The sequence below is a fragment of the Mytilus edulis genome, chromosome 4 (assembly GCF_963676685.1).
Source record: "Mytilus edulis chromosome 4, xbMytEdul2.2, whole genome shotgun sequence".
Classification (NCBI taxonomy): domain Eukaryota; kingdom Metazoa; phylum Mollusca; class Bivalvia; order Mytilida; family Mytilidae; genus Mytilus; species Mytilus edulis.
In genome coordinates, this window is record NC_092347.1 from 76313593 (window position 1) to 76340828 (window position 27236).

A 27236-nucleotide genomic window follows, 5' to 3' on the forward strand; every position below is an offset into this window, starting at 1 on the left:
TTAGTTCCAGACTTTATTCTCGAATGAACAATAGGATAATAGAATGTTTATATCACTTAACATAAACATGATGAAGGATCTACACATTTAAAGTTTGTATTTTCCTAACTATTTGCATATAAGTGCATCATGATTTTTACCTTTTACACTTCATATATACATGTACCATATTGTAAACATTATATTTCACTATATCAGCACCACAAACTTAGACAGCTGCTGTAAATTGTTTATTTTCAGCTGTCAAAATTTTTTTCACTTTACAAATATTAACTTTTAATTTTACTCTACAATGACTAATTTTTCTTTATTTCTTAATTTAAAAGGATTATATGTATAACTGAAAAGTTTTAATTTTTAAGACATTCCTTTTATATAGTATTTGTTTATCATTATCAACAACATTGAACATTGTGGTCTAGTCAATAAATTAGAAACAAAAAATCTACAAGATGCTATATTCAATTAGTTAATTCCACTGTAATTTAACTAATGGAAAAGGTAACTTTATTTCTATCCAGTAAAATGTATAATAACATTAGCTAACCATCTTTATCATAGTTTAAATTAGAATTTCTCCAAATTACCTCCCCTTAGACTGGATCTTTATTTTTCTTTTCTTCTTTTTTTTAGACTGGATATTTTTGCCTACTTAAATAAAAATCAACTTGTATGTTCATACATTTCTGTCCTAATTTTTGAAGACTTCCAGGAACTCCAAACAAAATTTTGATATTTTAGTAAGTTTCAATATAAATTTCTGTATTCTTAACAACAACCTTTAGTGAAGTATATGGCTGCAAATAATCACAGGTTCAATTTACAGTCTGCCATTTCCATTTACATTAGTTCTACATCAAAAAACTTTTCTACAAAAATGAACAACAAAAAGACCACTAAAGTCATTTCAATCGAAATAAATTGACATCACTTTCTGCTATGCAATGCATTACTTCTTTTAAAAAGTGATTTGACTGATGACTATTCAGTGGCATAATTATTTTATCACAGACAAGCTTCCATCATACAATTTTCTCATTCAATTTCACAAGTTGTTTGTTTTCTTCTGAACCATTGAATCTCTGATCTGTCTGTCTAATTCAGCGATAATTCTGTCCTGTGTACTATAAACACCTGTCCGTAACAAAGTATCACGCTCTTCAATAAGTCGCGTTATATGTTCGTCTATACTGCAGTCTAAATCTGGTTTCAGTGGTCTCATACCATCCACTTCCCGCGGACTGTTTTCAAATGAATTCTTTAACTTTTCTTCTTCAAGTTGCTTTAACCTAAAGAATAATTTATATATATAATAGCCAATTACTGCTATCTTTATTATGAAGAGATCAAACTTTAATTATTTTATTACTTTAATTTCAACATTAAAGACATTTGATTCAGTTAGAAAAAGTATGTCTCCAACATTACTTCTATGAATAGTTACTTTGTTTTCAAAGTGCCTTACCTAGGTACAGTGCATGTCTACATGAAACATACTATAGATATTGGTACATTATGCCATCAAACAGCAAAATTTCCATTTCAACCATTTTTGTTTGTTTTCTTCAACTTAATAAAATGATGTTTAGCAATCAACATAAAGCATAGAAATATGTAAATGTTCTGTTTATCTTGCTTACTAAAAGAATAAATTGTAATAATGTCTGATATACATCTTTCTGCTGAAAGTTTTGATATCCTTATTTCTCATCAACTTTAAATTTATGTGACAGATGCAAGTCTTTTCATATTTTAGTGTTCAAATAATATCTGCAATAATATAGGTCCATAAATTAGTACAGATTTTATGTTCAATTACTATAAATTTATCACAAAATAGTGGTGCCAAAAATAGATTAATGTTTTATATCTGGACATAATTAATTGTATGCAGTATTTCCTGAAATTACAATTATTTTCTCACATTTTTTACATTGTTAAACAATTGCAATAATAAATGGACACCAAATTTTCTGAATTTACAGTATCTTTCTTCTGTACAATCTACATATAGACTAAATTACCTATTTAATTCATTCTTAATTTCCTCCAGTTCCTTTTTATCAGATTTGACCACTTCCTTCTCCTCGGCTGCTAGATATCGTAATCTCATATGTTCTAACTCCTGTTGTTGTCTCTTTAATTCAGCTTTAGCAGCAGTTTGTTCCTTCTGTTTCAGTCTCGCTAGTTCCTTCAATGCCCTCCCCCATTGCTGTTTGTAGTGTACTTTAGACTTGTTTACAGTATCTAGTTTTCTTTCTAGTTCAACCTGATAAAAGTAAAAAATTATCAAGTTAGGTTTTGTGCCACTATGGTTTTCCTGTATATAAATCATTCTGATTTTGTTATAACTTTTCTTTAATTTTCTAAAATAACAGGCTTCCAATTTAGCTTACTTTTTAACTTTGACTTTTAATCCTCACATTATTTTACCCGTTTTATACAATAAACACCACCAAAAAATAAGATATCATCATCAGAACAACTTTGTTTAATTTTTTGTGGTTTTTTTTTTCAATGGAAAAAGGCCATATTATCTTTTATCAAAGAGATTACTTCACATCAGACCACATAAGCTATTTATGAAAATTACAAAATTATACCTTTTCTAAAGTGAGAAGATTGATTTCTGCCTGAAGTCTGACTTCTGGTTTGGTATTCTGTTGTTCTTTGTAGACAGCAAAATCTTTCTCCAATTTATGGTACTTCATTTCTGCTTCATTCATCTAAAAAATAGCATAAACTTTGATCAGATCCTGTATCAGTGTATGCAGAAAGTATAATATCAATCAATTGAAATAAACTAATATTTCTTAATTCTTTGCACCTTCTTATACTGATTTACTTTTAAAACATTAGGACTTGGTTGGTTAGTTGTCTCATTGACATTCATTTGTCAAAGGGAGATAATTCATATGATATCTGCCATATTGTGCTATTTCATGACTGTCAAGTTTTTTTATTGGTGGTGAAGGCCAGGATGCCAGGCAAGAACCATCAACCTATGATGAGAACACTGAAAACCTAGTCAAATCAGATTGGAGTCCAATGCATGCACCTGCCACATGCTGGATTCACCTCAGATTACAACCTCGTTTTTCAGACTACGGATATATAAGTGTTGGACAACTTGAATCACTCTTCCACCAAGGCCCCGTAAATTTAAATTAAACAAATGACCAATGTAAATTAAAAATTGAATTGATTTTCCCTCTAAATTTACTTAACCATGACTACAGTAAAGAATAACTTAACTACACTTAATATTACTTTTTTCATAAACCTCATAGATAACCAAAGTTGTTCAATACTATATCAAACCATGATTAACTATTCACCTATTAAATCAGTCCTGACTCTGACTTACCTCTCTTTTATATCTCTCTACTAAATTTTCTATCTCTTTTGTTTTTGATCTGAAAAAAAATTATTACCAGTATTAAATTATAAATAAAGAAAATAAATACTCTTTCTCCCAAGTGCCCTGCAATGCAATTTAGTTTTACATGCATGTAAATGCCAAAAGTAATTAATTTAAACTCTAACCATTAAAGATATCTGAGCCTTTCTAAAAAAAAATCACTGCATTCTCTTTTACAAACATAACAGCATAGCTCTTAACTGGTAAATGTAGCATCTACCAAACAGAGACCAACAACAAACAAATAATCATTTTTTTCTTTTGACATTTCAACAACAATTGGCAACATGTTAGGCCAACTAAAATTAGTAGATTTTCATCCAAATTTTTGAAAAAAATGGGGCGGGTGGGAGGATTTTATTTTTTAAATTTTATTTCATATATCAAACCTTCTTGTCACGTGTTATTCATATATGCAATTTTAATTATAAGCTTATATCATTTATACACATGCATAAGGTATTGTGTATAAGACAATAACAATCAAAACCAAGGAGTTACCAAAAACCATAAAACCAAAAGACATTTAAATCATCAAATACAAAATAAGAAATAAGAAACAACACAAACTCCACTAAAAACCAGGAATGAAATCAGGTTCACCTAAAGGGTACGCATTTCCTGCAACTTATATGGTACCTGTCATGTTATTTCTTTGTTCAGTGCGGTAATGATGGAAGGTTATTATGATTGAGGAAGAATATCAGATATGATTTCTGACACACTTTTGTCATAATGGCAAATCAGCTCATAATGGCAAATCAGCTCATGATGGCGACCATAAAATTTCTTGAGTGATGACCTTAATTTGATTGATTTATAGCCCTGTCTTAGCAACTTTTGAGAAAGCAGTATTCAACAAAATCAACGTACTTTGATCTATAGCTCTAGAATAACGTATTTATTGAGACACCTAATTTGGGAAATAAAAATATACTCCATATGCTGGTGACGCTTTTCAAATTCGTAAATATATATCTCTGATTGGCAACCACTGTTCTACATGTAATTGCCGCTTTAGAAACATATTTCATAGTAAACAGCAGAAACGTGGAGAAATGCTCTCTTCAGTTGGACTACCTACACCAAATTTATTTTAGCAATGTTTTGTTGTCCTAGTAAAATGAAGCAAATGCATTGGTATGAAACACAAGTATGATAAGTACAGAATAAAATAAAAACTCAAACAGTGTTGAAACAACAGGGTTGGTCCTTAATATGCAAGTTGCAAATATAATTACAATGCTGAAAATATGGTTGTTTAATGACTCTATCGTGGGTATTGGGACAGAGAATATTTTCTGTTCGTCTACAAAAATCTAAATTAATAAATTAAAAATGCGTATGTTTTTCGACTTTCTGAACTCAATATAGGGTCACCAATCTAATAAGTTCATGTTTGTTTCAATTTCTTTATTCCAGTCATGATTTTTGTACCAATGTGTTCCACGATTCTTAATACGCTTTTTGGTTTCATTCACAGTCATAATTTCTTGAAACAAAGTCATCAGCTGGTCATTGTATAAATATAATAAATCCAAGTTGGATTTAATTTATACAATGACCAGCTGGGCAAGGTGTTTTACTCACAAACGTTTGTGACATACGGCGATTTGCGTTCTTGGACACAGCGTAATCGTAACCCGAATATTTCACGCCCTTCTCGTAATCATTCTCTATTCTCAGTAAATGATGTTGTCATCATAGATCAGCAGTATATATTGACTTAATAATTTAAAAAGAATCAATACGAAAACCGAAATTTTGCATTTTAAACAGGAAGTTTTAAATGTAATGAAATTATCGACGGTTACCGGTGACAGAAATGAACAAAATCCGGAAATCGTAATTTTTTCAAAAATAAAAAAAATCAGGGCGGGCGGGGATGAAAATCTATCAATTAATTTTAATTGGCCTTATTGAAGCATTAAAATGTAGGTTTTTTTTATCATTTTGTTATGTACTAGAAAGTATGAAACAAATTAAATTATTTCATTTTCAGAGTTCACGAAAATGGTCGGTCCTGTCGGTCCTATCGGTCAAAATTAGGCTCGGACCAGTGTTTTGAAAGCTAGTGCGGGTCCTGATGACCGATGTAAAAATCGGCCGTTGCAGTGCCTTTTTTTTATCGGTAATTAGTTGTACCGCAACTAATTCCAATATGTGTTAACATCGGTCTTCGGATGTACCTGCTGCTAATTTCCTGTTATAAACAAACTGAAACCTATGGAAACCAAAGTGCCGATCTACACGTGGCCTGCTAAATTTGTTCATGGCAAACAATCGGCGATTGAAATCTTAGATGGAGATAACAAATACTGAGAAAATGAATCAGATGATGAAATGGATAGAGAAAATGACTTTAATTAAGAACAATCAGAAGATCAGAACTGGTCCTTCATTATTAATTTGTCCGTGGCTGTGAAAAATAAAACTAATAATAATAAATTTACTTTTGGATAAAATATGTTATTATTTTTATTTTAGGATCAAATTGACAGATTTTTTTAGGACTGGCTAAAATTTTGAAGGACTGACAAATAATCTTGCTTTGTCGGTCCCATGACCGACGGGTCAAACAAAGTTTTCGCAAACTCTGCATTTTTCTGAAAATGTTAGTAATCCAAAAATACTTTTGAAGTGGTTGTTTTCCTCACAATTTATCCTTTTCAAAATAAAGCAAAGAATGTGTCCACATGTCAGGAAATTTCATTTTTATTGAACAAAAATAAATGTATAATTGTTTATGAATAGTTGTATAAGGTTCCTCGTGTGATTGCTTTTTCACCTGTTAATACATTAAGTAATTTCTAATGACTGTCAACTTACTTTTCAAGTTCAATTTTATGATCAACATCGTCTTTCATACGTCTAGAAGCCTCCTTCATTTCCTGAAGTTTAGCATCATGATCTCTCTGTAAATCCTTCTTTAATCTCATAACTTCCTGTTCATTAGCAGCCAGCTGTTTCTCTCGTTTTTCTAAATCTTTCAATGTTTTCCTTAGCTGTTCCTCTAGGTTTGCATACTCTGCCAACTATAACAAAAGAGAATACGGAGTTTCAAACAGTGAGCAGAGAAGGTTCAATTCAGTCCAGGCATCAATAAATCAAACTGAAAAGCTATTAGAGCATCAGTTTACTTACTTGCTTGTACATAACCTAGTTACAACATGTACATCAATTGTCCCACTTTTAAATCACACTATTAAAAAACAGCATATAGCAATAATCTTTTGTAAAAAAAATCTTTTTAAGAAAAAAATATAAGTTTATTTGTCCCATATTTTAGAGAGCAAATGTCTGTAGAACTTCATATAAAATTAGTCAAGAGATTATGACACTGTTTAAAGATTCTATACTAGTATCCAAGTAAACCAAACATACTAATTCTAGTAACCTATCTTTATCTATGATGCTTGTTTATACTAACATGTTATCTGATTGTTTTGTTATAAGAATACACATGTTAATCATTTCTGAATGGGATCAGTATTTTTTTAATTATGGTATTTCTATGCACCTCCTAAGAAACTGGTGTCTGTTATCAAAAAATATTACAGAGTTAAATTACCTTTTTCTTCATGAGTACTTCTCTTTCTCTGTCTCTTTTCTTCCATTCTTCTGCAAGTGCTTTCATGTAAGATGCCTCCTTCTGCTTTAACTGAAAAATATATCAACTCTTACATCAATTTCAATAAAGAATAATGAATCACTTTTTCCATGATAATTATTGATATTGCTTTTTACCTGATGTATACAAGAACTACTTGAAAGAAAGCAAGGAATGAATGTACGCTATTTTTTTTTTTTTTTTTTTCATGTTATTGGCTGCTTGCCCAAGTCAAAATAAATGAGTAATACTGTAAACCAACTTATTTTCGCGGATACTTTATTTCGCGTTTTACCCTTTCTAGATCACTTCGCAGGTATTTAATTTCGCGATTTTCTGATTTACTTGAAGAAGTTTAATAAGGAATAATTGAAGTTTTACATATTCGCGACGATTTAAATTCGCGTTTTTTTTCTACTCGCGAAAGTCGCGAAAATAAATCGCTCGCGAAAATAAATCGCTCGCGAAAATAAGTTGATTACAGTAATGCTTACAAAAGCTGGATAAACACCACAATTTTACATGAAAGTTTTGCCTTACCTGATTTTCAAAATTCTTTTCCTGAGTTTCTTTCCACAGCTCCAGTTCAATAGCAGCTTGGTATTCAGGTGTTTCCCTTGGTTCTACAGGTGACGGTGCTCTGGGTGGCTGTGTCTGTTGTACTTGAGGATGACTAGGTGCCTAGTAAATAACAATTTTGTAAGCAAAAATGATCATGAATCTTATTTTAATCATCTTTCTTATACCAAGCATACTATGTTTGAAATTCTATAATCTATAAAATTGTATTATCTGGACTTACTCAGAATAATTCAACCTCATAAAATGAAAACAGTTTTCTTGAAACAGATACTGTTAATTCAGAAATTATTGCTTGCATTTATTATTGCAATTTTTTAATTTTAAACTAAAATGCGAGAAAAAATCCTGTTTAATTCATATAAAAAATTTCAAAATGCAAATTTAAATTATTGCGATTATAACCTTGTATTTTTTCTAATAATTTCTGAATTTACAGAATGGCATGTATATATGAAGGGTAAAAAAATTAAGATTTGACCAACATGAGAAATTTCAAAATGAACAAATACTTTTTTTGTTGTGGATTTTGAATAAACCATCTTTAAGTATGCTTAGAAGTCAAATTAAATTAAAGTTCTCCACTTTTCTCTTGTAAAATGATCTACAGATCATGCATATGTTACTGTAGTACTCACAGTGGTAGTTTCTTGCTGTACAACAATTTGATGTGCTGAGATTGGTCCCCAGTCTTCTAAACTCAGCACCATACAAATGTCTCCTACCTTCTTTTCACTATAAATAAACAAATATTTATTCTTGAGAAGTGACTTGGATTTAAAACTATTAAAGTATAGAGTTATGTTTTCTTGGTAAATGAATTTCAATAAAAGAACAGAGTTCCAATTACAATGCCCCTGCTAATGCACATATTTTATGTGTCCAAAAGTAATATCTTAAAAAATAAAATCTTTTAAATATTTTCCTATATATGTATGCTGACAATATTATTTTCTATAAATTATCTTTTTCAAATGAATATAACTCTTGTATGATAGTCCATTGGTGCTGATTATCTAACTCTTCCAAAACCTTGCTGATAAAAAAACTTTGATATAAATTTCATGAAAATATGACAAGAAATGTAGGTTTGAGAGTGTTTACAATGTAATTGCAATATTCAATATAAATTTCATTTCAAAGCAAATAAGTTCTATTAAATAACTTGATTGGCACTGATTTCAAATCTGTCTAATACACTGTTGATTTAACCTTTGATATGAATGTTTAATGTAATTTCAATTTGATAGACGCCAAGTGAGCTAGAAAGGTCAAACAAAATGGATTTCAAAAAGGGAAATCCAAAGAAAAACAAATGAGTAAAGGGACCCAATCCCTTGGCAATCCTCTCTCTTTAAATTTTAAATTTTACCTTTCTGGAGAAATGACGTTAATTCTGTCACTAAAACTCTGCCTCCAACCTGAACCACCTGTATTACTCTAAAAAAACAAAACAAATTTTTTTTTTATTATTACTTACTGGTACAATAACAACATGTGTTATATTTGATAAATCAAGTTATTGTGTGCAATCTATAAACATTGAATGTGTTTTACACTTTTCTTTAAGCACAATTACAAGATTTGGTTTATGTTCATGTCTTTGTCTCAAGCAGTATCAAATTCTACTAAAAACTCACAAAAATTTTAGATAAATAAGGGATTAAAATGGTTATGTGAGGGTTGGAAAGATATTTTTCAAGGGTCGTAGGTCAGTTATGGTTGTATTCTAACTTTATGTATGCAAAACTACTCCACAAAGTATTTTGGTAGTGAAGGTATTTCACAAGTTCCTTACAACCCTCACACACCCAATATACTAGAATAGCCCATGATATCAAGTTATAAAATAAGACACTAATATAAGTGTACATATAATGTGAAGGTAGTAAAGCAACATTAATAAATAACAAGTTTGTACTTAAGCTGCTTACTGATTAGGTGTGGACATTTAAATTTTACACAAAAGAAAAAACGCAAACATTTAAAAACGTTGTTTGTGATGAAAAAAAATACAATTCATATTGTGGCATCAAATAAGTTTTCAAATACTATAGTATTTTTTAACACGACAAGCAAAATTTCTGGACATTACCGAGATTCTGTTCTTATCAGTTGATATAATCTGTTCTAATGGCAATTTAGTTACACCAACAAGTACATCTCTTGACTGTTGTTTATCTCTGTGGAAAACCTCCACCATCAATGGAACTCTAAAATATATAAAAAAAAAACGAAATAATTTTACTGAAATGGTAGAATTATTTCCAAAACTGTGCTCTAGTATATTCAGTTTTCTTTTAAATCTGGAAATAAAAAGAATTAAAACTATTGAGTGAATGAACTAGCTATGAAATAAAAAAAAAAATGTGTGCATGTAGGGGCATTGCCACTTCCGTTCCAATGTTGAGCGAGTGGTTGGAAAACTATAAAGCTATATTGCAAGAATTTTTCGGCAAATTGAATTCTCATAATAGTCATTCAGCACTGCTGTCATTAGGGAATTGTGATTAAGTACCTACAGGACAAAAATTATTTCTAGTAAATCCTGCACAATGACGATCACTTAGACGTTATAAAGGCGGGCATAATTTACAAGTTATTTCTGGTGACGGACAAATTTGAAAGTGGTCTATTCAATAATTCAACCTCATTGTAATACAAATAAATTTAATACAAATAAATTATGATTTATATATTTATTAATCTTTGACATGAAATCAAACAGTCCTAGAACATTTGTCAAATGATTGCACATAACTTATTTGTGTCATAGCTTATGCATCAGCATACTAAATAAGCATTGAACTAGCACAAGTGGTTCCCCTTAAACTGACCTAATCACAAACAAATACATGTAAAGTAAGATAAAGTGTCAATGTCAATAGATCATGATTGAGGGCCAAATAGTCTCTACAGAAATTAGATGTGCCAATGATAATATAAATAAATACCAAATATCTGTGGCCTAGCACTAGTGGCTTCCCATAAACTGACCTAATCATAAACTTATACATTGTTGACGACATCACTGTCAGTCTTGCCTTTTGATTCTGTGAAGACGAGACAAAAACATCAAGTATTAATTACTTGACATATTTTAATCAAGCATACAAAGAAGAATTAACCATCAACATGAGCTTACCTGAGGAATGTTTCTTGTAATTGCTGTGTACTGCAGGCAAAGTCAAATGCACAGAATGACTGGGGTAGAAGTACCTCCATACCTCTACGAATCTCTACTGGAGGATGTGTAATAATAGCAGAAGCACTCCCGAAAAAAGGATACATATACCTATAAAATGAACATTAAGTTGTGATTAAGCAGCAACACCATATAGTATAAATATTATAATAAAAGAAGTGATAAAAAAAACTTTGAATTACATTCGATTGGTGTAGTATGTTGTAGTATGTAAAATTCTATTTTTGGCAGTATTATTTATGAGACATAATTCTGTTTTTGTACTATATTGATTTTGAATTATACAATACAATAGATAATTGTTTTCGCAGTATAATGTAGTACAAATGTATTCATAATTCTATTTTTGCTGTATTTTGTATTATACATAGTATATTGTATTATACATAATTTTGTCTTTGTAGTATATTGTATTATACATAATTCTGTCTTTGTAGTATATTGTATTATACATAATTCTGTCTTTTTAGTATATTGTATTATACATAATTTTGTCTTTGTAGTATATTGTATTATACATAATTCTGTCTTTGTAGTATATTGTATTATACATAATTCTGTCTTTGTAGTATATTGTATTATACATGATTCTGTCTTTGTAGTATATTGTATTATACATGATTCTGTCTTTGTAGTATATTGTATTATACATAATTCTGTCTTTGTAGTATATTGTATTATACATAATTCTGTCTTTGTAGTATATTGTATTATACATGATTCTGTCTTTGTAGTATATTGTATCATACATGATTCTGTCTTTGTAGTATATTGTATTATACATAATTCTTTTTTTTTATAGCAACATTTGGTTACAGTGAGTGCCTTTGAAAAAATATATGAACCAGTATCTGCAGTAATATACACATGTTGATTGTAAAATACTAACTTTAAATAAACAAATAATGTATTTGATGAGTCGACATCTTTAATGCTGCGTAAATCAATGGAAAATGTGAAATGATGTGCCTGTGGAGGAATAGCTACATGTGTAGATGTGGTTTGATTACTGTACTCTTGTTCACCTGGAAATAAAAAGTTAAATTGTATAGGTGTTATCATGTTGAACCTTTAATATGAAATCTATGATTTATGCACTCCAATTTACAGGTACAACTAAAACATTTTCTCAATCTAACGTAAATTGTCCAATATTACATAATCACTTTATAATACTCAAACAATATACTGTGAATTCATTTATTTTCGTGGGTACCAATTTTCGTGGATTAAGAAAAACTTGCATATTCGTGGATATTTAATTTCGTGGTTTTGCTGAAGTCTGCATACAAACCTAAAGTAAAATTATCATTCGTTGAATATCTAATTTCGTGGTTTGACTGTGCCCACGAAATCCACGAAAATTGGTATCCAACGAATAATAATGAATCCACAGTATACAATTTATATTATACATGATATAGATATAAGAAGAGATATCTATATTTGTACATACCATGGTCTGAAAGTCTTTTGTGTTCATGGCCAGCCATTATAGGACTTGGCGGTCCCTTTGGAAACATTGGAGGCTTATCTTTTAATTTCTTGGATATCTCTGTAAAATAATTAATTGTCACATCAACAAATTCCATTGAGACAAATAACAGTTTACTAATAAATATATCATATTTGCTTCCTTAATATCCACATGCTTATTTTCTAGTTCTCATTTCAATAGTTTGGCTGTACAACCACTTATCACATGGTTATTCAGGTACACAATCATTCTTACGAACTGCTTCAAATTTTCAAATAGAGATTCTGTTATTCCTAAAAATATCTTAGGAAAAAGGAAGAAGATAACTCCTATTCATTTTTAAAGACTAATTAAAGAGTGATACCAATACAATTTTAATCTTTCAAAGACCAATAGGCAAATATTAAGGTAAATTCCATGAAAACATGTATTGGAAGGCACTTTAAAATTTGAACAATGAGTGGTTGTCTAGTGCAATGAAAATTTAAATTTGTCTCTATGGGTGGGTACCCATTTTTGGAAGTGCAGTCTTAGGTCCAATGTAAGATTAAATAGAATAGCCCTGAAGTAAAGTTTAAAGTTTTAAACTAATTACTTTCTATCAAATGTCAAAAAGTGTTACTAAAATTTATGATAAAAGGGATGATTTTTCATTTCCTATCGTTATTTATCCGTTTTTAGATGGTGACGTTCCCTTGTCACCATCTTACGGTGTTTATATATCTCAACTTGTACGATTCGCTCGTGTATGTAACAATGTTTTAGATTTTAACGAGAGAAATTTATGTATTACTGAAAAATTATTACACCAGGGTTTTCGATATCACAAACTAGTCAAAACATTTACTAAATTTTATCATCGGTATAAAGACATCATTCGTAAATATAGCTCAACATGCAGACTTCTAATACGTTCAGGTATTTCACATCCAATTTTTTATGGTAATATTCTTTATAAAGCACAAAGGTGTCAGTATTCACCTCAGAAACTTACAAAACCTTTGAATAGACTTATTAAGAAGGGATATAATTACGATACTGTTGTCAAGTCATTAAAGATTGCATATTTTGGCGTTAATATTGAGTCACTGATAAGGTCTTTGCATCGGAACTAAACACATTTATTTTTAAAAACAGTTGTTGGCATGACACGGGTTATGTTCTTCTCATATATGTTATGATGGTATGATACTAAACCCCTAACGGGAAGGATTGTGCCTGATGTTCATATGATGAAATCATAATCTTTCAGTCAGTTTAGTCGAAGTCTGGAGCTGGCATGTCAGTTAACTGCTAGTAGTCTGTTGTTATTTATGTATTATTGTCATTTTGTTTATTTTCTTTGGTAACATCTTCTGACATCAGACTCGGACTTCTCTTGAACTGAATTTTAATGTGCGTATTGTTATGCGTTTACTTTACTACATTGGTTAGAGGTATAGGGGGAGGGTTGAAATCTCACAAACATGTTTAACCCCGCCGCATTTTTGCGCCTGTCCCAAGTCAGGAGCCTCTGGCCTTTGTTAGTCTTGTATTATTTTAATTTTAGTTTCTTGTGTACAATTTGGAAATTAGTATGGCGTTCATTATCACTGGACTAGTATATATTTGTTTAGGGGCCAGCTGAAGGACGCCTCCGTGTGCGGGAATTTCTCGCTACATTGAAGACCTGTTGGTGACCCTCTGCTGTTGTTTTTTATTTGGGCGGGTTGTTGTCTCTTTGACACATTCCCCATTTCCATTCTCAATTTTATTCCAAAACTTACGTTCTTTCATTTTATCCTCCTCCAAGCTACTGACATTTTCCTGAGTATTGTTGCCAATTTCAAAATCATCAGGATAATGAACTTCTTTTTCTGCAGTCTCTTCTTGTTTTCCTTTACTCTTTCCTTTGCCTTTTCCTTTTTTAGGAGATTTGTGTCCATCTTTTTTAGGGGTTTTTGGTGGTGATCTCAATGGAGAATGTGTTAGAGATCTCACAGGTGACTTTGGAATTTCATGGATGTTTTCCCCTGAAGGACCTTTACCAGGAGACATGACTCCCTGAAAAAGGACAACTTTATATCTTTAAGGTAATTTATACAGTAGTATGGACATGTGGTAAAATATCTGAATGAGCATACTGTTTTTTTATGTTGCTTAGACCAAGTTATATAATTGTCTTTCTTTTTTTAAAACTGATCTATGACATAAAACTTTAAGATAGTGCTTTTTGTGAAAATCAGCTATCAAATTTGGTCATCAGGAACAAAAAGCATCAATTTTAATTTTTTTTTCAGCCTAGTATTTGACCTGGGAGACCAAGGAAAGCTGATGAAATCCAACTTTAGTTTCAATGTAGAGTGGAGCCCAGCTGTGAACATATTAATCACAACAGTTCTTAGGTCTTTAAACAAGGTCATTTTCACCAAAAAATCCAGAATTTCCTGTTTTTTTTTATTTTTTACTTCTACTGGACCTGTTTCTGGAAGTAGTCGTTTCCTAGTATTTCTCAATAATAAACATGATCAGTAGGGAAATGCCTGCCGGTTTACACTATTTTGGAAGTTTAAGGAAGCTGAACTTTGTATGTCAGACATTGATGGGAAGCCCACAGCTCCAAAACAAAAGTTTTATCTGATTTCAAGTTTGTATTCTAGCTCAAAATGAATATCAAACCTGAGAAATATTACAACAAATAGCATAAGGTTGAGGGAACATGCATTAATTTTGAATATACAATAACTTACTAAATCTTCTTTTCTGAGTACAATTGACACACCAACAACAGGGGCCAAATCTGGGGGTGCTGATAAGATCTGTTGCTTTGCCTTGTTAGGTGGATTTAGCTGAAATAAATAAACAGAGCTTTTGAAGCATGTTCAAATAAACTGGTGAGAAAAATTATTTTCAATTAAAGTTCTGCAGCTCTTTTAAATAAAAAATAGTCTTACAATAAAATCTTATCATACTTTACTTGTTCATAAATTAAAAATATGTAATACAGCAAAATCGACTAGAAAGTTCTAAACATAAAAAAATATCTTTGTAAAGAAAGACTTATTAATTTACAAATCCAATGATATTTATGAATGAAGAACTCCATCAAACAACAAAAATTTACATTTGTATATTTATGTTTTTACCCAGTTTTCATTTCCAAGTGACTATTTATTACCTGAAATGGTCCCTCTATGGTCACAGGTTTCATATGGATCTCTGTACTGTTTTTCTTTATTAATGTATTCAGAGGTATTTCACAGTTTCCTAAAGACTGGTCTCCACAACATAAATGGACCTTTAAAATAAATTTAATAAATGTATTGAATTATTTAACAAGCAGGTCTTTTTCACTATAAACTTTTATAATGTGATAAATGCCACAACAGATAAGCTTGGTATGGTTTTGTACATTTTTTTTAATTTTGTCATATTAACTCTCATTTCTTGCATTTTATCATAGGTAAAATGATTACAAAAAGTTGTATTGACATACATATATAATATGTTCAACAAATAAAATAGCCTTTTTCAAGTGATTGGCCAAATACCTGTATGTTCATGCTTTTTGCATGCAGTAGAATGTTTCTGCACGCTTGTTGCGTTTGTCCTTTGTTTACACCATTTTAGTTTTTTCTTTGTAAGAGAGATGTCCTATGTTAATTTTTATTGTATATTTGTACAGTTGTTTACATCCAGGTCCTTCGGTCTATGCTGGACAGTTGTCTCATGGACAATCATACCACATCTCCTTATTTTCATAACAAATTATTTTCACTGAAACAGCTTTTGTATACTGTGCATGTGAAGCCAATATAATCAATTATTTTACCTGTACTCCTGGTTGGCTTGATAGAAATATTCTGAGAGCATCTACACTAGACTTGATCTTAACTGAAGCTCGCTCTGCAGGGAAGTTTGGATTAATGAGGTCCTGGAATGTCTCATTCGTCACATCATTTCCCAGCAATGAAAAGTAGAAGAAATATCCAGTGGCTAAAGATGGTAATGGGTGAGTGCTTGGAATTAACTGAAACATTGAAATATTTATTACTTCAGGTAGGCAAAAAAATAATATGAAAAGCATTAAAAGCAAACTCACTTAAAATCATAAGAATGTTTGCTCCATTTTTTCTAATTATGGTCTGCATTTTTATATAGACAGAAATGGGGACCTGACCTGTGCTGATCAGAATTATTCTGATCAAAAGGGTGAATGTAACTGTTGATAGTGTAGGTAGTACATTTTGTATAATGTGGATTCATTATTTTACGTTGGATACTAATTTTAGTGGGCTTCATGGATACAGATGAACCACGAATTCAAGTGTTCACCAAATTATAAATTTTCCATTGACATGTATGCACAGACTTTAAGAAAACCACAAAATGAATTATCCACGAAAGAGTAATTTTCCTTAATCCACAAAATTGGTACCCACAAAAATAAAAAATCCACAGTATGACAAAAACAAGAGTTTGTATTTTATCATGATTAATGCTGACAACAAGAATGTGTCACAAGTACATATATGCCCTATCTGCACTATCATTTTCTATGTTCAGTTGAGTGTGAAAATGGTATAAATTCTCTAATTTGGCATTAAAAATTAGAAAGATCATAGGGAACATTTTTACTAAGTTTCAAGTTGATCGGACTTCAACTTCATAAAAAACTACCTTGAACAAAATTTTTAACCTGAAAATGGACAGACAGACGAACGGACAGAGGCACAGACCAGAAAACATAATGCCCATAAATGGGGCATAAAAATATTTGTAGTATATGTGTAGAATAACCCCATAGTGATGCATGATTGATTGTTGATTTTTAAGGCACCTTCAGACCTCTTATCTATATCATGACTGTTAGGTTTTCTTTTTGTTGTAGGAGTAAGCCAAAGTATCAGAAGACAATCATGATCTAAGTGTTTTCAGGGTAGTGATAACTAGAGATACAAACTTAGACCACTTGGTCACCTAAACTCACTAATAGTTACTGTATCCTGCAGAAAATTTTAAACCTAGTTATAATTCCTGTTTACCTGAGCTAAGTTATTAGCATATCCAATTGTTACAGACATGACAAAGCTATCTTTACATTTGTCTGCGGGACCTATTTGGTAGTAACCCTCATCTTCCACTAAAACTGGCTGTAAAGTACGCAAGTAGCCTTCACCTTCAGCTAAATCTTCTATGACTAAAAAATAACAGCATCAGTTGATATAAAGCAATATAGAATACTCAGAAATAATTTGTTAACAATCTACTTTCTTGTGGTTCTTTTTAATGATTCAAATTAAATGTTTTAACCATATTTTCAAATTACTTGTTTGAACTTGGGATTTGCTCATTGTTACAGGCCGTATGGAGTACTATAGTTGTTAGTTTCTGTGTCATTTGTCTTATTGGCAATCATACCACAACTTCTTCGAAATGCAGTTTATACAGGAGGTGCTTTCCTGATTTTATCTCTTATATTATAATTACCTCGAGGGGGTGCTTCTCTAGCTTTAAAACTTGGCTGTTCTCCAGTTTTATCATCGTCTAGGTATATAGACAACTTTATCTCAGGTTTATTTTTACTGTACTTTGAATGTAGCAATGGATACCACTTTGGAGTCTGTAAATAAAATAATAATATATATTTGCCACAAGTAATTAACTACATTTCAATTACTTTTGTGTTAAGAGCTTTATTATATTGGATATAAATTTTACACATTCATTTTAAAACCTTTTTTAGATTAACGTTAGTGTATAGGCACCACACAAACCACACACCAGAAGTCGGCTATTGGTTACATATATATATTTCTCTTATTCATACAAGATTTTAAATAACCTTTTCCTGACCTGTTGATTATTTTAATAAATCAATGTGTGCATTTGATCTCAGTTCTTCATTGGTCTAAATTCATTTATGACTACAATTTTTTTTTTGCTTTCCTCTGAATTTCCTATTGTGACGTCCTAAAAAAAGTCATTTGATGCCTAATGATGCACATAGAAATAACACATCTTTTGCAGACCATTCAAATGGAAGGATTGAATTTTTCTGCATATTGTTTATAAATCATTAGAGAAACAGATTTCACCACCAAATTTTGTGCAAATATTTATTCTTAAAAACTCACTACTAAAAATGTACTGTACCTGTTTTGTTTGAACTGATCTGATGTCTAGAACAACATAACCAATAACTTCTTTCATGGTACTGACTGAATCAACAGCATAACATTGGATTTTGATTGAAGTCCTCTGTAACCTGTGTTGCTGTAGACCTTTTTTATCCAATTCCCATGCCAGTTCCTGTGTAAAATCTGGGGCCTCCACATGATCAACAGGGTCTGAAGCCAAAAGCTCACCATCAAACCTTGCTTCAGCAATGACCTTGTGCTTTGGTCTCTTTGGAAATCTCCTACCTAAAACACAAGAAATCTTATAAAAGGCCTTGAAAGAAATGTATAAGACATACAAACATTATATGATTATTAACAAATAAAAGCAGCAACAAAATTAAGTGAAAAGTTGCATGTATATATACAGATGATTCCTGAACGGCACATTTATTAAGAAATTATTTTGGGGAAACTGGAAACAAATTAAATGCTTTAAAATTGTGTGATTCTGCCTTCTTTGTTGTTCTATATCAGTGGCGGATCCAGCCGTTTTAAAAAGGGGGGTTCCCAACCCGGGACAAAGGGGGGGGTTCCAACTATATGTCCCCATTCAAATGCATTGATGGGCCAAAAAAAGGGGGGGTTCCAATCCCTGGAACCCCCCCCCCCTGGAACCGCCAATGTATATACTGTTCATGTTCAATATATTATTACAAAGTTAATTATCTTTAATATTGAAAGTCTGTCATGTCTGTTATCAATGGTTTTAGTTTCTGTGTATGCACAATAGTAAGGAGCACTTTGACAGTTAGGTGTGTGCAATGAGTGTTGTACTTGAGAAAATGTAAAAATAATAAATGCAGTTTTTTTCAACAATAACAATATAATTAAATGTTAAACATGTTTAAAATTTGAAAATTTCATAGTATCTTCAGACACAAGACAATACAATATCAAACAGGCAGATTGAGAAAATCTGATAAGTATCTGACTTTAATGCATACATGTAGCAGTATTAAGTTAAGAAAATAAATTTAAAATTTACAAATCAATTCTATGTGAGGAACTCAATATCATGCAATTTTATGAAGTCTAGTCAATTGGAATTCTGGTCCAATTATAATTAGCACCTGGTTATTTCAGCACCTAAGGTAGGTGGGTTTTTTTCTCGGCAGACATGATTTAAATAATATTATGCTTTGCAAGTCAGTCAGAATAATGAAGACTCTGATTTTTTTTCCATATTTTCAAAAATCTATTTGTCACGCACATCAAAAGTTCAAATTGAAACTGTTATATTAACAATGCCATAATATTTGTTCCTATTGCAACTTATATTATACATGTACAGGAACTTCTATTTCATGACAATAAAATACTAGTAAAAATGTTGCCATGTTATTCATTCTATAAAATTAGACAGAAAATGTTGAAAAAACGATTTAAATAACAATGATTAGATTTGTTTGTATTCTTATCTGTAGATTAAATAAAAGCTTCTGTTTGGTTAAGACATCTATGAATAATCTATTTAAAATTTACAAAATCGTAAAACTTCAAAATCCAACTTAAAATGGTTGTAACAACATGAACAACAAGAGGGTTAGTATAAGTTTTTTAAATGATAACCAATCAAAGGATTATTAGAATATTATAAAACTTCAAACAGCAAATTTTAAACCAACTGATTTTTTATTGTGTTTTTTAACTGCTGAACTTCAGGTGCTAAGTTTTTTAACAATAAACAAAATGTATCTATATGGTCCTCCTGTAATACACTTTAACATTATTTGTTCATTAATGTGGGCATCAAAGGGTATAAGTCATATAAGCTTGCTCAAAATACAGAAAAAAATATATCATTTCAACATGGGTGCAAAAATTACTTCATGCATGGGATGCAATTTAAACAGGTGTCGATATGACTAACTTACATTCAAGAACATCATAAATTTTCCTGTCACAACAATAACAATAGAAAATGTTTGACGCCACAATGAAAATTTATTGTTGTTTGGCGTCAATAGATCAGGTGCCAAAGATTCTAAAACAATGATAAGGTCTATACCCCTTATCGCTATTCCCAGCTAGCCCGAGAATCTGTCCCACTTGAACTATTGACGTCATAAAACAATCACTTTTCCATTGTGGCGTCAGATATTTTGTATTATGACGTCAAAATTTTACGGGAAACTGTGTGATGTCCAATAATGGCGGACAAATATAGCGATATGGTGTATTCAGGTATTATCTCCTGAATCCGGGTCCATCGCGCCCATTCACGTTCGCACCCACTCATGTTCGCCCCTTTTCATTTTCGCACCCTACATGTTCGCACTCAAAGTCCGTTCGCACACTACATGTTCGCGCCAAATTTTAATTGGTTTTGTGTTTAGTAGCTTTGTAATCAAGTTTTGGCAAGTAGTATTCTTATAAGTATAAATGTTTTCATGGTCTAAAAATAAAGTGAAACAGCATTTTTTTTTTGTGTTGAATAAATCTTAATCATGTTTTGGATAGTGTATTGTTAAAAAAAATTATATTCCTATCTAAATAAAGTGGGATTCTGTCAACATTTCAGTGTTCTCCCCAGGCCGTTTTAGCGTCGCAGTACCGCGACGCTATATTTTTTCACCGTGATGCTATAATAATTTCCGCGACGCTATAATTATTTTGAAGATGCTATTTTACTTGTCCTCATTTTGAACTTTCATCTATTATCGATTATGATCATAAAAATTATATCACCTTTAATTGTAATCCCTTTAAGTCGGACACTAAAGGCAATTAAGAGATTAAATAGCTAGGTGTTAATTGCCCTCAGGGTGATAACTGTTTGGATGCGGATATCCCAAGCTGACACTTGTGACATGACTAATACCACGGCACGTGTCTGCAATCACCAATTTCGACATGGAAAAATGCAATCACAAAACATTTCGAAATCTACGTTTTGTATTACGAAATTTCAAAGATTGAAACGATTTTTTTTTTTTTTTAAAAGGTCGTTTATTTGTGCATCTCTCCAAAAATTACTTTCTTTCTCTTCCGGTAATACGAGAGCGAGAATTTTGGTTTAGAGCTAAACTAAGTTTAATACTTCTTTAAAAAGTTATCATAATTGGCTTAAGTTTATGTTTAATCCATTTAATGCATTAAAAGCGTCTTATTCATTCACAATCTCTTGTCAAACAATGTTTATTCTCGGACTCATTTTCGTAAATTTTTCTACGGCCCCCATTGCACATTTTTGTGTAAACTGCGGATCGAACCGGACAAGATATGACAAAAAGCCGCATTTTCATGATAATGACAAAAAATGGACAGTAGACAGAAAAAATATACCAAGAGAGAAAACTACGCATTAACAGACTATTTGTTAGATAACTTTGTTAAAAATACATATCATTTTGATGTAAAGATAAGAAACAACTGGGACTAATTTATTGAGTGCCATGAAACAATGAATTTCATAAACATGATAAAAAAAAGTTTTTAAATTGATTTTTTTGCTACTTTATCTTTACTTGATATACTATAAAAATAGTTAATTTTGTGTACTAGATATTTAGTTTTGTATATAAACAGGTTGATCTATAATGAACCATTCATTCATTTGACTTATTGTTGGGTAACTGAAACCACATATTTATTTTTATTTGGCACAAGAGGAAAAAAATAATTCTGTAACTATAAATGAATAAAGAAAACACAAACTGAAACAACTGTTTTTGTGGTGATAGTTTAATTGTATTCTCAGTTATGAATTGAACAATATAAACTAAAACATATAAAGGAAATAAAGTGTCAACGTGACGCGACAAACGACATTAAAAAAATACAGTTATTTATTTTACGCAAAATGTGATGCTATCCAAAATTTCTGGGGAGAACACTGCGTTTTATTTTGTGTTGAATAATTCGCCGTTTCAGAATCTAATGCATCCTGGGTAATATTTTCAAAAGTGTTCACCAAAACGTTGTGATTGGTTAAAAATGTCATAAACAATGGAAATTCAACCAATGACGTGACGTTATTTTCATTTTGGGGTACGAACAATGAAATTACCCATGATTCTTTAGATTCTGAAACGGCCAATTGTTTATCATGTTTTGGTTAGTGTATTGCTATAACTTTTTTTTCATTGACTTGTTTCAAAATGAAGTGAGATTCTGACTACGTTTCTTTTTTTTTTGTGTGTGTTGATTAAATTTTATCATGTATAGTGATATATAATACTCATTAGTGTATTGTTTCATTATTTCAGATCAAAGGGACCAAGCTGTTAAAAACAATTATCTTTTGTGTTTTTCATTTAAAATCTTCAATCTTTTACTCATATACCAAGCTATAAATACATTCAATATTTACACGAAAGCAATTAAAAACAACAAAAATTACAATCATGGTTTTCCAATTATTCAACTGGAATTTGAATTAAAATTGGGCGTGAACGTGTAGAGTGCGAACAGACCTTGGGTGCGAATGTGCGAGGTGTGAACGTGTAGGGTGCGAAAGTATATTGGGCGCCAACGGACCTGATACCTTATCTCCCTTGAATGTGTACAGGAATGATAATTATATCATGTAAATAACATTAGAGCAATTTAAATAAAGAAATTATTATACAGTACAGTGCAAAAAAGACACAAAAAACGGTATGCCAGAAACTATAAAGGGGTGTTTAACGTGCAATTTTTTTCTATGTTGCCGATCGCTTTCGATGCTGAAACGAGAACGGACGTGTTTAGAATTCCTCAACAGACTAAAAATCTACTTCTAGGTTTCTTTTACCCTCCAACACAGAAATAACAACTAAGAATTTTTCCTTTTCAACCATTCTTCTTAAATATTTGGTTATATGTATGCTGATCTGTTATAAGAGGCAATATTTCATTATAAGTTCTGAGACATCTGACTTTGTTTGAAAACAGCCGCCATATTGATGCAAATTTATTGACGGAAATGACGTAATATGGGGTGACCCTAATATCCACTTAAAATTTTTCATTTGAAAACAACTTTATCTACAAAATTCGTAGACTGGTTCGCCTGTCTAGATCAATGTGCATATTACATATTTCATATATCAATATTTATAGAACAAGGTGATTATATATAGCGGGATCCCAGTCTACAAAATTCGAACTGTAACTTTGTTGGGAAATTGAACGAAATATAAGTTTTAATGGAATAATGCATTGTCGATTTATTTCGTAGACTTTATAAACTGTTTACAAGTAAATAAAATAAACCGCCTGGTAACGGGAATTCCCGACTTGCGCAAACTACCGGCACACGTATCACAATGTTCCGGTTCTGAAAATATAGTTCGATCTCTACTTTAAATTTCTTTAAATTTGATTTTTTCAAAATTGTTGAATGTTCAACTTTGCAATTTAGATTAATGTGAAGTTATTTGGATGTAAATATGACTTGGAAAGTCTGTCGTTTACGAAAAGCGGATTAATTTACTTGTCAAACAGCTGGTAAATGTAGTCCACAAGAGAAACTATGAAGTGGAAATGACAATAACATTTGGCCGATCTCGCAAATATGCTAGTCAATTACCTTAATTTTGGACACTTTACAAGAGAGTTAGTCAATGTGTCATCTCAAGGCTGGGGTTAACTAAGCAGACAGTTCTAAATTCATTTATAATTATTATTATCCGGTATAAAATGATCGACAACTCTGACACATTTCATGTGCTGAAACATGTACTTTCATATCATCTGGTATCGCTGGTGGTTATTTCACGTTAATATTTGTAGATAACATTTAGAAGAGACGCGTGTGTGTGTTTGGACTTAATTAGTATGCAGAAAAGACCCGAATACGAAAAAAGTGAAGATCAAAGTAGACGTAAAACAAGTGGAAGAAGCATGCACACGTCTAGAACACCAGGCCAACCAGGCTCCAGCAATTCTGGGGTTCTTATGGTTGGACCAAACTTTAGAGTTGGCAAGAAAATAGGGCATGGGAACTTTGGCGAAATACGCCTTGGTAAGAATTTGCCCATAGTCCTATTTATCTCCTGTAATTCTAACACATCTAGTTTCAATGTGTACATGTACATTGAACTGTATACAACTAGGTTTTGTTTTAATGTTTATGTGTACACACCAATGAAAAGTTGACAACTATTGTAGAGTATTCAAAATAGTATTGGTTATATATTTGTGTTCTTTTAACCACAGTTATGCATGCAATTTATATGAAGATCTGGAAAAAAAATATTACGACTTTGAGGATCGGGAACACAGTTTTCACCTTTTGATTTTCATTGTTCAAGAATATAGTCCCTAGTGTATTCTGTTTATTCAAATGCAAAACCGTTTTCTTCTTCTTTTTCTACTTGCAATCGATAATTTTTAACTGGTTCTTTGTCAGGTACATTTTAAAAGGTAAAAGGTATACTATTCTCGGAAACCAGTCTAACTGATCCGAATCAATGATGCGCTTTGTAAATAAGGTAACTTTATAAGACAGTTCGTCACCTGGACAGGTTTAGCTCCAAGTTAAATAGACAGTTTGGCTCCGTAGGAGACATATTTAGTAGACATGATTGATAGACAGTTTGGCAAGGCAGGAGACATTTCGGGACCAAAACAAATCAGTACCTCATTTTGCTATCTTACAGTGTTTTCCATTCGGCATTTAAGCCGGGTGTGCCGACCACCTTCTTTTGAAAGCCGACCACCTTTCGATTTTAGGAGGTGGTCGGCTTTTTTTTCAAAATCCGGATTTTTTTCGGTTCCGTACCGTTAAAATTTGAATACTAATCCCGCCTTGTTTTCATTAATCAATCGGGGGAAAAGAAAGGCAGATGACGATGATGATAAAGAAAATACTAGACCAAATAAGTTAAATAAAATTGATAGTTATGTTGAAGTTGTGGAAATTGAACAAAAATCAACCAAACAACAGAAAAGACACGCAAGTGAAGACAAATATGAGCAACACTTCAAATGACTTATAGTCACAGAGGAAGGATACTACTGTTCTGTGTGCCAAAAATACGGCACAAAAGCAAGAAACAGGACGGAAACCTGGATCGAAAGGCCTTAAATCCATGCTGATGCATAAAATTGTAAATGAAAGAAGAGACAAAAGAGATAAATTTTTGAAAAAATAAAATCAAAGAATATTTGACAATTAATATGACTACTTCTATTTATGTTTGTTCAACTCCATTAAATGTGAATATTATACTCATCTTTATTTCTGTGACCCCCACGTGCACCCACAGTAAATTAAAAAAGGTTGGACATTTAAAAAAACCCACCCGGTTGCAAGTTATTTTTTTAAAACACCCACCTTACCTTAGTGAAAAAAGGAAAACACTGTATCTTATTCGTTCCTTATAATACATACTATACCAGTAATTTTTTCACAAAAATTTTTTTTTTTTGATTTACCATAAAATTCACAAAATCATATTTGATCATAAGTAGAATATTTCAATAAAACAATACTTGCAATATAGTGACCTATAGCTGTAAATTTCTGTGTCATTTGGTCTCTTGCTGAGGCCAAAAAAAAATATATGTCTGTTTCCTGCTTCCAAGGCAAATAAATAGGTCGGGATTTTTTTTTTTTTTTTTTTTTTTGCACTCCCTGTCAGATTTGCATTCGGTTACATGTCATGTTTGGTTAGGGTCCTGTACCCCAAAATGATTTAATCCCTTTAAAGAAGCTTTAATTGAATAATCCTCCCAGTGCAGACATTTTTTAAACCTTAATTGTAGCACATTTGTGCTGGGAGCAGCCATTTTGATTGTTTGGGCATAGTAAAATACGGATTTTGATCAGACCGGAAACGATTTTTTTCCGGATTTGAATAAAAAGATCTAGGGTCGGGGGGTTTGAGTCAGGGTCGGTCGGGAAACGGGAAACAGACATATATTTTTTTTTGGCCTGAGAGTTGTCTCATTGGCAATCAGACCTTATCTTTTTTTTATTGATTGCATTTGAATACACTTTTTATACGACCGCAAAATTTGAAAATTTTTTCGTCGTATATTGCTATCACGTTGGCGTCGTCGTCGTCGTCCGAATACTTTTAGTTTTCGCACTCTAACTTTAGTAAAAGTGAATGGAAATCTATGAAATTTTAACACAAGGTTTATGACCACAAAAGGAAGGTTGGTATTGATTTTGGGAGTTTTGGTCCCAACATTTTAGGAATTAAGGGCCAAAAAGGGCCCAAATAAGCATTTTCTTGGTTTTCGCACTATAACTTTAGTTTAAGTTAATAGAAATCTATGAAATTTTGACACAAGGTTTATGACCACAAAAAAACGATTGGGATTGATTTTGGGAGTTTTGGTTTCAACAGTTTAGGAATTAGGGGCCAAAAAAGGGCCCAAATAAGCATTATTCTTGGTTTTCGCACAATAACTTTAGTTTAAGTAAATAGAAATCAATGAAATTTAAACACAATGTTAATGACTACAAAAGGAAGGTTGGTATTGATTTTGGGAGTTTAGGTCCCAACAGTTTAGGAATTAGGGGCCAAAAAGGGACCCAAATAAGCATTTTTCTTGGTTTTCGCACCATAACGTTAGTATAAGTAAATAGAAATCTATGAAATTTAAACACAAGGTTTATGACCATATAAGGAAGGTTGGTATTGATTTTGGGAGTTTTGGTCCCAACAGAATAAGGGGTCCAAAGGGTCCAAAATTGAACTTTGTGTGATTTCATCAAAAATTAAATAATTGGGGTTCTTTGATATGCCGAATCTAACTATGTATGTAGATTCTTAATTTTTGGTCCCGTTTTCAAATTGGTCTACATTAAGGTCCAAAGGGTCCAAAATTAAACTTAGTTTGATTTT

At 31.5% G+C, this 27236-nt stretch overlaps 2 protein-coding genes across 17 annotated transcripts in view; one reads left to right on the forward strand and one right to left on the reverse strand.

The window, feature by feature from the left end:
• LOC139520560 (centrosomal protein of 120 kDa-like) lies at positions 1–23364 on the reverse strand. The gene is made up of 21 exons (XM_071313332.1): positions 23189–23364; positions 18428–18696; positions 17762–17894; positions 17317–17471; positions 16104–16301; positions 15450–15569; positions 15022–15120; positions 14059–14335; positions 12272–12370; positions 11705–11840; positions 10756–10905; positions 9706–9823; positions 8983–9050; positions 8249–8345; positions 7572–7712; positions 6993–7082; positions 6251–6456; positions 3368–3416; positions 2604–2726; positions 2025–2269; positions 1–1289 (listed from the first exon to the last, which is right to left on the reverse strand). Exons 1-21 carry the CDS (start codon positions 23232–23234, stop codon positions 1046–1048), a joined length of 3063 nt encoding a protein of 1020 aa, XP_071169433.1. The 5' UTR covers positions 23235–23364; the 3' UTR covers positions 1–1045.
• A 306-nt stretch (positions 23365–23670) lies between these two features.
• Positions 23671–27236, forward strand: part of LOC139520561 (casein kinase I-like) — a 42206-nt gene continuing 38640 nt past the window's right edge. For 11 of the 16 annotated variants that reach the window (XM_071313334.1, XM_071313333.1, XM_071313343.1 and 8 more), the window contains exon 1: positions 23698–24400. In XM_071313334.1, coding sequence (XP_071169435.1) covers positions 24214–24400 — 187 coding nt within the window. In that variant the 5' untranslated portion in view covers positions 23698–24213. Of the gene's footprint in view, positions 24401–27236 lie in introns of all 16 variants that reach the window. The other 5 variants (XM_071313338.1, XM_071313347.1, XM_071313346.1 and 2 more) reach the window with 4 other exon arrangements.